This window comes from Peromyscus leucopus, chromosome 16_21, assembly GCF_004664715.2.
Source record: "Peromyscus leucopus breed LL Stock chromosome 16_21, UCI_PerLeu_2.1, whole genome shotgun sequence".
Taxonomy (NCBI): domain Eukaryota; kingdom Metazoa; phylum Chordata; class Mammalia; order Rodentia; family Cricetidae; genus Peromyscus; species Peromyscus leucopus.
The window spans coordinates 4,760,671-4,774,039 of record NC_051084.1 but is presented as its reverse complement, the minus strand read 5'-3'; the positions used below and the strand labels follow the sequence as shown (position 1 = coordinate 4,774,039).

At 53.6% G+C, this 13,369-nt stretch overlaps 1 protein-coding gene across 2 annotated transcripts in view; it reads right to left on the bottom strand.

Annotated features, from left to right (window-relative positions):
- Foxp4 (forkhead box P4) overlaps positions 1-13,369 on the bottom strand; it is a 54,591-nt gene that overhangs the window by 13,863 nt on the left and 27,359 nt on the right. For both annotated transcript variants that reach the window (XM_028887216.2, XM_028887215.2), the window contains exons 3-4: positions 7,330-7,425; positions 189-311 (exon numbers count right to left, since the gene is read on the bottom strand). In XM_028887216.2, coding sequence (XP_028743049.1) covers positions 189-311; positions 7,330-7,425 — 219 coding nt within the window. The remainder of the gene's footprint in view (positions 1-188; positions 312-7,329; positions 7,426-13,369) is intronic.

Genomic DNA, 13,369 nt, shown 5'->3' with positions numbered 1-13,369 from the left:
CACCACTTCACCCTGCGCCCCCAGACTTCTAAAGACAGAAGGAAGCTCTGGGAAGGAAGGGTGGGGGGCAGCCCTGGAGGAATGCAGATCCATCTGGCCGGGGCAGTCTCTCTGGTTTCTGCCACAGCAAAGGTCCTCAGGGAGGCTCAGGGAGGGCGTGGGGGAGGCCGCCCTGGGGCTGGACTCACCTGCTGGAGCATGAGAGCCTGTTGCTGCTGCAGCAAGGCCTGCAGCTGAGGGGGTGACAGGATCTGCTGCATCTGCTGCGGAGTAAGCATCTGCTGCGACATCATGGCCACAGACACAGGCACCTGTGGGATGCACCCCTTTGTCAGTCAGTACCCAGGGCACAGCAGAGCGGCTCTCCAGTGCGCCTGCCTGGGTTCATATTCTGGCTCTGCCGCTATGGGGCTGCGTCTCTTCTGACTTTTTGTTTGAAACGATATTTATTTTTTTTTTGCAGGTGGTGATGAGACAGGATCTCATCACATGTCCCAGGTTGGCCTTGAACTCCTTATCTTCCTATTTCCCAAGTGCTGGGATTCCAGGCCCATGCCTCTATACTTTATTTGTTTTATTTGAAGATATTTTCACTCTCTAGCCCAGGCTGACCTCGAACTCTTCTTGTCTCAGTCTTCCAAACGCTGTGATCACAGATATGAGCCACTGCACTCCACAGAGCTTTATCTCTGGACATATGATTGAACAGTGTCAACCTCTTCAAGTAACAGTAACAGTAGCCAGAGGCTAGTGTTGACCAATAATATGACCAATAATAAACGGCTGTGATTGGGGCGAGGAGTGCATGGTCCCAGGTGTGGGAGATGAGACGGGACCGGAACAGGCCACTGGGCTACTTCCAGCTCTTACTTATGTTTGAGACCCCCAGCAAAATGGCCTGCTTAGGAGCAGATGGGAGACAAGTCAAAAGTATGCCCCCTGCTGGCCACGGTGGTGATGGCCTATAATTCCAGCACACAGACAGATCTCCTGAGTTTGAGGTCAGCCTGGTGGACACAGCAAATTCTAGGCCAGCCAGAGCTACACAGTGAGACCCTGTCTTCCCCCAAGCAGCGCACCTGACATGATCGCACTCTGGCACGAGCCCACCTGGACTCACTCTGAACACCTGTGTTTCTGGCGCACACGGTGGTCCAGGGCAGAGGCCCAGAGAGTACACACTGCTGGGACCGTTCTAGAGACGGGCATGTGAGTGGACACACTTCTGCCATGGAGTAGAAAGCAGAGCAGGCCAGCAGGCTTACAGTCACCTGTCCTCTCTGGGACATCACTGTCCTCAAACACAAAACACAGGAACTGGGCTACAGGAAATGAATTCAGGACCCCGAAGCCCAAGCAGAGTAGCTTTCTGCCTCCTGAGCCTGTTAGCACTCTAGAGGGTGCAGAGGATTCAGCCACAGAAAAATGGTTCAGAGAAGAAACAATGACATCATATTTTCCCATAGCCCTACCTTCCCTGAGCTTCCTCAGTCACAGCAAGGCAGTTTAAGCCATTACACAGGCCTACGGTGGCAAACAGGTGCTCTGTTGGTGTCCCACCAGGGGCTGGCAGATGGGCTGGGCTAGTCTAACTTGAAGGGCCATTGGCTGAGATCTCGGGGTGACTACCATCTTTGACGCTTTAACCCCAAGGTTGGAGCTGTGGTTCTGTTGGTAGAGCACTTGCCTAACATTCAAAAAGCCCTGGGGTTAAACCCTAGCACTGTATAAAATCAGGTGCACACCTGTAATGCCAAATACCAAAAGGGTGGATGCAGGAGGGTCAAGGGTTAACTTTGACTATATATTGAGTTTGAGGACAGCTTGAGCTACATGAGACCCTAATCCAGACCAGAAAAATAATAATAATAATAATAATAATAATAATAATAATAATAATAAAAAACTTAGTCGGGCGGTGGTGGCATGTAGCTTTAATCCCAGCACTCAGGGGGCAGAGGCAGGCAGATCTATAAGTTCAAGACCAGACTGATCTACATACAGAGCAAGTTTCCAGGACAGCCAGAGCTACACAGAGAAACCCTGTCTTGAAAAACCAAAAAGAAAGAAGGAAGAAAAGAAAAGAGACAGTTACCACCAGGACTAGGAACCGAGGTCACCGAACTCAAACTCAGGGCTAAGACTTGTCAGCCTCTCAGCTGGGGCTCCCCATGAGAGGAGGAGGGGAAGGCCCCCCATGGGCTCAATGTTGGGGTGCTTCCAGCCTGAGTTCTCTAGGCTGCCACCCACCTGCTTCTGGGCATCCACCAGCAGGCTCAGGGATGCCTTCCACTGAGCCCAGCCCTAGGTCCCTCAGCCTGTGGATCTTGACACCTCAGCAGCCCAGCCTTAGAGAGAACCTTTCTGGGGTGAAGTTTCTTTCTTTCTTTCTTTCTTTCTTTCTTTCTTCCTTCCTTCCTTCCTTCCTTCCTTCCTTCCTTCCTTCCTTCCTTCCTTCCTTCCTTCCTTCCTTCCTTCCTTTCTTTCTTTCTTTCTTTCTTTCTTTCTTTCTTTCAAGTTTCTTCCTCCTCCTTATTATCTGGTTTTTCAAGACAGGGTTTCTCTGTATAGCCTTGGCTGTCCTGGAACTTGCTAGACTAGGCTGTCCTCGAATTCAGGGATCTGCCTGCCTCTGCCTCCACCTAAGAACTGGGTTTAAAGGCATGTGCCACCACCGCCCAGCTTGTTCTTTATAAAAATTAATCTAAACTTGTTTATTATTATTATTATTATTATTATTATTATTATTATTATTATTATTAATAGTGTGTGTATCCCCTCCACAAAGGACGACTTTTGGGAGCTGATTCTCTTTCCATGGGTTCTAGGGGCTCGAACTCAGGTGGCCAGGCTTCTGTGACAGGCACTTTACACACTGAGCCACCTCATCAGCCCTCATCACTGCTCCTTGAAAGGGCTAATAAGCATCATTGTCTCCATCTCGCCTGGGAGCTGAACATCATCATCCCTTCTCAGCCTCACACTGGAGAAAATGACGACGCTGCTGACCGAGCAGGTGCCAAGCAAGCGGCTAAGCCCTTTAGCAGGTCTGCTCTCCCCGAATGTCCAGAGCAACCACTGAGAAGTGTACACCATCTCCACTTAGACAGTGGGGGTCAAACTACCATCCCCATCCCCAAAGGACAATAGCAGAGTGGAGCATAAAGGACATCCCAGGGGTCACTCAGGACAACTCCAGGTCACTTGTTCCAACCACTGTAAGAACGGAACAGGAGTCAGGAGCGAGGGTGGGCAGACACACCCCAAGGACCCTACTGGGCACCAGGACAGGAATGACTGACAGCAGAAAGGAGCCAAGGACATGGCCTAGCCTTCCTTGGGCCTTTCTGACTTGGAGGCGGGGAATGGAAGAGATGGCCTGAGAGGGTGTTTCTGGCCCCCAGGCCTCCTGTCAGCTGGCTGCAGAAGCCTCAGTGGAGATGAACTTCACCCTGTGTGCTGATCTCCAGGTAGCCAGCCAAATGGAGCCAAAACAGACTCGGTGAGATGGGTTGGCCCAGCTATCACCATGCCCATCTTGGGGTTCTGAAAAGCGAGTGGAGGCTCTCTCACGGTATCCCTGCAGACACGCTGGGCTGGAGCGTGTCAGTATGGACGCCGGTCAGCTGGGAGGCTCAGCAGCTGGGAGTCCCTGTCTGGAGACCAGCCTCAGAGCTGAAAGATCAAGAGCACTATGGCAGGGAGATGGCTGACGGCCAACGCTACTCGGGCCCCAGCTCTCCACCCACCTCAAATGCAGAGTGCTGGGTAAGGCGGCCCGACTAGGAGGAATGAGACAGTGTCTGACATGGGGGAAACGTTATCTAGGGGCTGAGGGTTGGGAGGATCCAAAGTCAACTCCTGAAGGATAGACTCTGGGGTCCCTGGTAGGAGGGAGTAGTATGGGGCACAGGCCGCCAGGTGGTTTGGGTCTACCCCCTTGCCAACGACCAGAGGATCCTCAGGCTGATTCTGTACTGAAGTTGACTCAGAAAGACAGTGGTGGCCAGGAATATGGGGTCTAGTGCCCGTCATCCCAGCACGTGGAGTCTGAGGCAGGAGGATTACCTCAAGTCTGAGGTCAGCCTGGGCAATTTAGTAAATTCCTGGCCAATCGGGACTACAGAATGAGACCCTGTTTCAAGGAACAAAGTAAAACAGGGATAGGAAGGAGGGTAGGAATGTAGCTTAGTGGTCGGGACTTGTCCAACTCGCACAGAGCCCTGGGTTAACTCCCAGCACTGCGGAAACCAGGTGTGGTGGTGCACGCCTGTAATCCTAGGTGGAGACAGAAGGATCGGAAGTTCAAGGTCATCTTCATCTATATCTACATAGAGAACTGGAGGCCAGCCTGGGCTACATGAAACCCTATCTTAAACAAAAACAAAAACAAACAAACAAACAAACAAACAAACAAACATCCAAGAAAACCTCCATAAAACACAAAGCCAAAGAAAAGGCACAACTTCCAGAACTGTGGGGCTGAGAAAGAAGCCAAGCTGGCCCTGACTCCCTCTTGGGACTCCTTCCCGGGTGCCTGCTCACAGCCTTCTGTGACTGATTTCTAGTTACAGCGAGGGCCACACCTTGGGCTTAATACCACCTTGAAGCTCACGGAGGCTAGCTGCAGGAAGACAGTAAATGAGGTTGGAGGTGAGGGACAAGTGACCTGTCCAGGCACAGAATGTGGCCATGGGACCCCAACAACTTCCTTTCATTACTCACATCACTCAAGTCCCAAATCCACAGCACATCCTTTCTACTAAGGGGCCCAGCCTTAGGCATCCCATTTCTCCATTAGCCCTGGGTCCTATGTGAGGAGAGAGCTCCCATGATCCCCCCTCAGAGACAGTGAAGATGGGGTGGGGTGGGAAGCAGGGGAGGCAGACCTGACCCCGGGATAAACAGGACTGGGGAGAAGCAGCTCAGGAACTTCGGGGACTTGAGTGGCACAGGTATGTCACTGACTGGGGTACCACATGGAGCGGACCTGAAGCCGGTCCTCTGGGCTCGGGCTAGTCTCTGGCCTTATCCGGAGGGTGTTGCAGTCGGTTTTAACTGTCAACTTGACACAACCTAGAATCGCTTGAGAAGAGTCTCAATGAGGGATTGTCTGGACCAGGCTGGCTTTCGGGAATGCCTGTAGGAGATTGTCTTGATTACATTAATTGATTGGGGGGGGGTGTGCCTAGCCCGGAAGTGAGTGGCATGTTGGCACCAATCCCTGGGCTGTGGAAGAGGAGAGAAGACGAGCTGACACTAGGCACACACGCATCCACTCTCTCTGCCTCTGGGATGTGCCGCCTTGAGTTCCTGCCTCGACTTCCCTGCGATGATGGAATGTAACTTGGACTTGTGAGCCAAATAAACCCTAAGCTGATTTTTGTCAGGGCCTTTTATCAACGGGAATTAGGGCATGGAGCAACTCTGACTAGCTAGTTAGATACTCTCTCTGAGCCTTGGCTTTCTCATTTGCAAATGGATTAATAATAGCAGCTTTCCCACGGGTATGAGGACAGCAATACTTGCAGAGGGCCAGCCTTGGATACTCACTCTGCATCCAGGCCGGTAGGGGTGGGGTGGGGTGAGGTGGTTCATTTCGGTAAATGCTTGAGAAGACCCTGAGTTTGATCTTCCACCTCTACCTCTGGGACCAGCCAGGGTAACCTGACTGCTGAGCTCCAGGCCACTGAGAGACTGTCTGCGGAGGTGGAGATGATTCTGAATCTATCTTGGGGTGACACGTGAGGTAATCTCGGCCTCCACATGTACATACACATACGCACACAAACACGAACACGTGATATCTGCACCCAGGTGAGGAAGCTGATTTCTGGGAGGTGAGAAGGCAAGCCGCGGGCCACCTTTTCTCTCTTGGAGCCCAGTTCGAGGCAGCTCTCTTTGGCAGGGGAAGGCGTCCTAAGGAAGTGATCTTCAGATAACCATCCCAGCACCCAGCTGGAAAGTCCCCTGATGCTGGTCCTCCTCCAAGTCCATCCACCTCCTCCTGTCCCGCTGGGTTCACTTGATGCTTTCCAATTGTGGAGTGTGTGTGTGTGTGGGGGGGGCTTTCTGTACTACAGCTCTCCCCTCCCTGCTTTATAAGGAGGTGCTAAGCCAGGCCAGCAAGGGGAGGGCTGCTGGAGACCCAGAGAACATCCGTGGGGAGCTCCCTCATCCTCTGCGACCTAGTCACACACCCCTGAGAACTGTCTCCCCTTGAGATCTCCCTCCCTCCCTCTCCCGTTGCCTTTCCAGACTTTGTCCCCCTCCACGCCCCAGCCACAACCGTTTGCCAGCTCCCCACTCCCCACTCGGAAGAACCCTCAGGTCGCTTAGATTGATGAGGCCACCGATGGCTATGGCTGCACAGCTGCCTGGCCCCTTGAACTTTTTCAAAGCACTTTCCAAACATATGCTTAAAAGAAAGAAAGAAGAAAGCATAGAAAACTTATCTGTGAGCACCGGACCCTCTCCAGGACCATGCTGTATCCTTCAAGTGCCCTGAGTCTATTTTATGTCCCTGTCCCCTAAGTTCTCCAGGTCCCCTCGGGGCCTCAGAGGGCTCAGGAACAACTCTACACAGTGCTCATCCCATTCCCTTACTTAAACTTCCTTTCAGAGCCTGGCTTAATCCAGTCCTCTGTCCCGGCCACCCGCTCTGGCCCAGCGGGGAGGGGGCTCGGGCGCCCGGGAGGAAGCGGCCGGCCAGAGTAGTGACCCATTGGGACCCAGACTGCGATTCTCCCGAGTTCTTTGGGACACAAAAGGTAAACAGAAGGCCAGGCTTCCCCACCTCCTGCCGCTCCCCCTCCCCCTCCAGCCAGCCAGATGGGCCGACAGGCTGGGGGGAGGGGAGAAGGGAAAAAAGGGCAGACTGTGCAAAGGAAAACACAAGAGACAGAGACGGCAAGAGACAGGAAATGGGGAGAGACTGGGAGAGACCAGGGGGAGGGGAGACTCAGTGATTCTTCAACTGAGAAATCTGGGAGGGGCCGAGACCCAGCCTGGGGACTGGGTAGCACGTGGGGAGGAAGGAGGACAGCCTGAGAGCCCTCGGGAGGAGGAGCCCCGGTGAGTCAGGTCCAGAGAGAGGTGCAGACAAAGAAGCCAGGCAGACCCAGGCTTGGCCGCTCAGGTGGAGACGGAGGTGTTAGTGCCTCGGCCCCGCCCAGCAATGACTGTACTTCCTCGGGGGGGGGGGGACTGGGGGGGCTGGGAAGGCGGGCTTGCTCTGAGGGGTCCGTGACCTCTCCCTGGGCCTAGCATCCCCCCAAGTCCCTGTCCTCCATCCCAACCCTGCCCGGTGCGGGCGGGTGCACCCCTCACCTGCACCGCAGAGGCCGCCTGTTTACCGTCATTGTTCCCGGGGGAGTTCAGGCTGGAGGCCTGCTGTAACAGGAACTGCCGGGCCACCTGGAGAGCCTGTAAGACAGGGGCTGAGTCAGTGCGAGGCCCCAGCAAGGCCCTCAGAAGTGGCTGGGATCCGGGATGAGTACGCGGAAGGGGGTGGGGGGGGTCAGGCTGTAAGGAGGAACACCCAAAGGTCATGAGGGAGGGTCACAGGTCCATATAGGCTTGGGGTGAGGATGGAGGTAGGAGAGGCTGGGAACTGTCGTGGTAAGAATCACAGTAGTCTTCTAGGACTCACCCAGGGATCAGAATTTTCCACTGGGACAGCAAAGGTCAAGGGTCAAAAGGACTCCAGGTGAAAGGGCAGGAAGGTGAACTCAGGGTAGAATAGTAGTTACTTTTTACTGAGAACCCATGTGCCTGGTGCTTCACAAATTTCTTTTTATTATCTGTTTGTTTTTGAGGCAGGCCATGGCTGCCCTGGAACTCACTATGTTCAAGACCAGGCTGACTTTGAACTTAAGAGATCCTTGGGCATCATTTAGGGCTGGAGGCAAGTTCTTGATCCCCCGTTATAAAGCTGTGAGTTGGGGCTTAGTAGCCTTCTCTTCCAGATGAGGCAGCCAAATCTCTAGGAGGTTAAGTCAGTAACTTAACTGACCCAAGATCAACTGACCAGCCCTGGAAGCCTGCTCCTGAGGTTTGAGGAGGGGAGGAGGGTGTCCACCAAGAAGCTACCTACTTCTTGGGCACTGCCATGAAGCTAGGGCACACAGGTGGGGGGGTGGGGGGGTGGAGGGGAAGGGTCAGGGGCCCCGAGGAAACTGATCAGATTTGAAGGCTATGTCTAAATGATCAGTCACATGAGTGCCTGGACTTGGTGGCCAGTGACAAGGGACTGAGCCAAGGGGATCCTAGGAATGGGATGTGTGTGTGGAGTGGGGTGGGATCGGGGGTGGGGTACAGCCTGTGAATAGGTGGGTGGTGACAGTCTGGTAGGAGAGTGAAGGGTCAGCCCAGGAATGTGCTCCTCTGGGGCCCAGCCAAGACCTTGTCCCCAGGACCTGGCGGTGGAGGTGGTGGCAGCGGGGAGCTGTCCAGTCAGTTCCAGGTTCCTCAAAGGCCTCCTGGAGAGCCAGAGCAGATGTATTCAGGCCCTGGAGGCAAGGCTTTGGCACCAGGCGCCTATGGGCTGCAATCCCAGCTCTGTAGTTGACTGGCTGTGACCTTGGGTAAGTCATCCCATCTCTCAGTGGTCATGTCTCTTTATCCGTAAAACTGGGGCACTACCCACTTCAGAATCATGCGGAGGGATGAAAAGACCAAGGCTGGCGCCTCGTTGGCATTCAGGAAGTGTGCCTGCTTTTCTTCTCAGTAATCCCCAGGTGGCTCTCTGCTCACCCACTCCTGTCGGCCCACACTTGTTAGATGAAGGTGCCCAACTTGTAGCTGGCTCGCACCCTGGCGCACACACCTGTTTCTTCCTCACGTGGATTCCATTCCCCTACCCCAGCGTCTTTAAGGTGAAACTCTTTTCTCTCCTTTCCCTGCCTCCTCTTCCCCGAGGCTGAGGCTCAAGCCCAGGGCCTCCTACACCTCCTCAGGCAAGCGCTCTACCACTGAGCCACACCTCCAGCCCCAGCCCCAGCCGGGATATGTGGTGGACGCTCACAGCTCCGCAAACACCCTCTGAGTGCGCACTGTGTACCCAGTGTAACCGTATATACGATCCGCCTGCGTGGTCCTTCACGGTGCTGACCGGCACGGCTTCCTGGGGCTTCCGTCTAGTTTACCTTAGGGCACTATCTAAATACTCACTGGTGTACCCCCGTTGCCTGACCACCCCCAGCTCCGCCCTCCAAATGGCCCAGACTTCCAGGCGGAGTCAGGATGCTGCCTCTCCTGAGGGCTTTTCTTTAGAAAGCAGAAATTGGACCTTCCTGGGTCAAGAGGTTCGGAGAAACTACAGGAAGAGAGGGTGGTAAAGGGTGTGGAGAGGCAGGGGGTGGCCCAGGGGTCCCCAGGAAGGAATTCGGGCTTCTGTCGCCTAGCTCTTATTGGCCTCCACGTCTAACCATACACATAATTCTTCTTGTCCTCCAGGGTGGAGATGGCACAGAAGGCAGCCGGGCGGTAAGGGGTGGGAGTGGGGGTTGACCCCAGAGCTGACTAGCCCAGGCGATTCAGGAGACACTAGTCAGTGGGAAGGGGACACAGCCTGATGTGGGGGGACAACAGCAGGGTTCTGGGGAAGTTGGGGAGAGAGCCCAGCCCAGTCTCTGGGGCTGCAGAGTAGCCAGGGGAGTTGAATTCATTCCTCACCAACTCTCTTTCTTTGTGGTTCCCTGGAGCACGAAATTACAAGATTTACAAGGGGCGGTGTGTGTGTATGTGTGTGTGTGTGTGTGTGTGTGTGTGAGAGAGAGAGAGAGAGAGAGAGAGAGAGAGAGAGAGAGAGAGAGAGAGTGGGTGGGAGGGGTGTGTGTAACGGGGTCCTGCAATCTCATTCCTGGAGGCAACAGGCCCTCCACTCCCCACCTCACAGACTTCGCTCCCCTCCTTCCACCCTGTCTTGGGGAGCTCTCCCTCAGGCCAGCTGAGTTAGGTGAGGCAGTCTACCCCCCCTCCCCCGTCTCTCCATTCCCCCACAGGGGTATCTGTTTCTTCTCTCCCTCCTTCATTAGCATGTATGAAGTGCCTACTGTGTGCTAGGCCATGCTAGGCGGTAGGTGGTCCTGCCCCCAGGTGTTCCGCTGCTGGGAACAGGGGGTCTCTACAGGACTGAGGACAAAGTAGGGAGCTGAACCATCAATGTCACCCTCATGTGGTAGGACTCCCATGCTGTAGGGCACCCAGAGGTGACGGCCCTAGGGCCCTGGAGTCCTGGAGGGTCTGCTCATCAAGTGGACAAGGAGAAGAGGTGCTCTTGTGGTGTGCTATCACACCTGACGTGAGATGTGGGGGCTGACAGGGCTTGAGACAGTCCCCAGGTCAGGCAGAACGTTGGACTGTGCTGGGAGGCAACAGGAAAGGCTGGAGTCCGGCTGCAGGGGCCCCAGAAGCTGATCACCTGCTCTCCAGGCACCTCACTCACTCACTGCCTCCTTCCCTTCTTCCCACACAGCCTCCTGGAGGGATGAGACACCTACCGGGACAAAGCAGGTTCCTTTCTCACCCTTGCCTAGAGACAGCCTTGACCTACCTGGAATGTAGTACCACCTCAAGAATACACTGAAGGTGCCGAGTGATGGGTGTGGACAGATTCCAGGACTGTGGTCTAAGCTCCCCTCCTCAGATGGCCACGACACGTCACACACCATGCAGTGTGGGTGTGTGGGCAGTAACTGCTGTCCTGGGCTCTACTTTATAACGTGAGCTTTGCTGTGCACGCACCTGGCTAAGGACGGTGCTCTGGGAGCCGTGGGCATCCCCAACCTAGGCTGTCTTTTGAAGACTGCCCACTGGGCTAGGCAGGTCTAAGGCATTGAAGCTTCCTAGTTCCATTCATCAGTGTAAAGCAGCCAAGTGCCAATGTCTTCTGCCCCTGCCACTGAGGGTTAAATAAACCCCTGGACCCACAGCCTCTGAGACATGAAAACAACCAGTCCTGACCTCACAGCCCAGCTCAACTTCTCTAGTGATGCTGACGAAACTGGAGCCACCGTGTGTGTGTGTGTGTGTGTGTGTGTGCGCGCGTGTGCATATGTGGAGATATCAGAGAATAACTCTGTGGAGTCAGTTTTCCCCTTTACATGGGTTCTGGGGATCGAACTCAGGAGAGCAGGGTTCCACAGCAACTATTTACCCGCTAAATCGACTGGACCAGGAGCCCCTTAAGAGCATGGATGTTGTCAGATTCATCCGTGAGCTTCCCACCCCCAACGCACAGTAGGCATAATTCCTGCACACAAAGTCCATCTTGTTTCAGGCTAAGTATGGAAGGCTGGCAGGGGGTGATCCTAAGTTCAAAGGCTAAACCTGTAAAGAGCTTTGTAGTAAACACCCAAGGTGCTTCTGCGGTGTCAGGGTGGCCAAGAGGTCCACAGTGCCAGAGCCAACGCACCTCTGCAGACGCTAACGGAACTGTCCAGGAGCATCCTTGCACTAAGCTAGGCAGGGCAGGTGTAACTGTTCACTTCACAGACAAGGAAATAGGTCCAAGGTAATGAACGGCTCAGACCCAGACACGGATGCAGGCAAAAAACCAATGCATGTAAAAGAAAAAGAAAAGAACATGGAGATCCAGAAGGGTCTTGGGCTCACCCAGAGGCAGAGTGGCAGAAGCTGAGCCGAAGTCCACCAGACCTAGGGCTGAACTCGGCAGGAAAAATGAGCCTGAGCCAGCGGGTAATGGGAGACTCCCTATCAGTGAGCTGTGTTCACATGCAGTACCGAGGGTCAGGCCTAGACTTGGTCTTACTCCGGAAACACACTTTCTCGTCTGTCTCGGGAAACCTTCTGGCAAAACTGGAATTCAGCCCTATCCACATTTGTTGATATTTACGTGAGCTTCCGTGACGAGCTCAGACCACTAAGTTCGCAGGGCAAGTACCTTTAGCTCCGGGCCACCTTATTGGTCCTTTCTTGATCATTAATGTGCTGGGAGCAGGCTGGATTTAGGTGAAGGGGGGACCCAGAAGGTGTTCAGGAGTGTGGCCTTCACCCCCACCCCCAGTCTCAAATCTGAGAAGCAACTTAGGAAAGGCTGTCAGCTTCAGGCCCAGGACAATTTAGTCACTGACCTATTGTCCCAGGAGCCACTGCCAAGTTCAAGGAGGAACTCTTTACTGCCTGAGCTCTCTAGTTTAGTGGGCTGATATGACCACCAGACAAACACACAGGCCAAACCTGACACAGCTAAGCCTTATGCTGAGGACAGCAAGCTACATAAAACATGGCCAAGGGAGACCTCTGAGGAGACTTCACTGCAGAAGCGGCTAATTCTTCCCAGAGAGAGTATTCAAGGCTGAAAAAGAGAGGTGTAAAGGCCCTGAGGTAGAAAAAGCAAAACATGAGGTATATCATAAACTACACACAGGCCAGCCGGGTGGCGCGTGCTTCTAATTCCAGCACCTGGAAGCAGAGATAGGAGGGTCAGGAGTTTGAGACCAGCCTGGGCTACACAGCAGGACCTCTCTAGATATACTCTCTCTGTGTCTGTTTCTATTTCTCTCCTTCCCCCTCAACCAAATAGCAGAGGCTGAGGCTGAATTCTACAGACACACACACGGAGCAACTCAGTAAATAAAGGCAGTGGGTTTTTTTTTTTTGGCTTCTTCTATATGTGTATGTACATGTTCCTATGTGTGCTAATACACACACACACACACACACACATACACACACACACACACACACACACACACGCCTGTATGTGGAAACCATACCAGTAAAGATTCAACAATGGAATCCTCCTCAATAGCTCTCCCTTTGTTTTTTGAGACAAGGGTGTTTTTTTTCCTAAGTCTGCCAATTTGGCCAAGGTAGCTGGCCGAACCAGCATCTCTGCCTTTCCAGCACTGAGAGCCTAGGCTTTTTAAATGGGCATTGGGGGCTAGAACTCGGGTCTTAATAATGCTTGCATGCCAAGCACTTCACTTGGCTGAGTCACGGCCCTGCTCCGTTTTGTTTTTGTCTTTTAGTATTTTTTTCTTTTAATGTGTACGGTCCTGGTCTTGTTTGTTTGTTTTTGCCCATTACCACATCCATTCTGGTGCCACAGAGGCCGGAAGAGGGCATCAGATTACAGACAGTTGTGAGTCACCGTGAGGGTTCTGGGAATCAAACCCCGGTCCGCTAGGAGAACAGTCGGTGCTCTTAAACCACTGAGCCATCTCGATGGCGACATCCACATCTGCTCTGTGCTATCCAACCCCTGCTAGTAAACAGCAGGTGTCTAATACATGTTCCTTAAATACTCGTCCATCCCTCAAAACTTTCGGACAGATCAAAGGAGGGGATGGCAGGGAGAAGGGGTCAGAGGCCTGAGGTCAGCAGCAACCACCATAGACCAAAC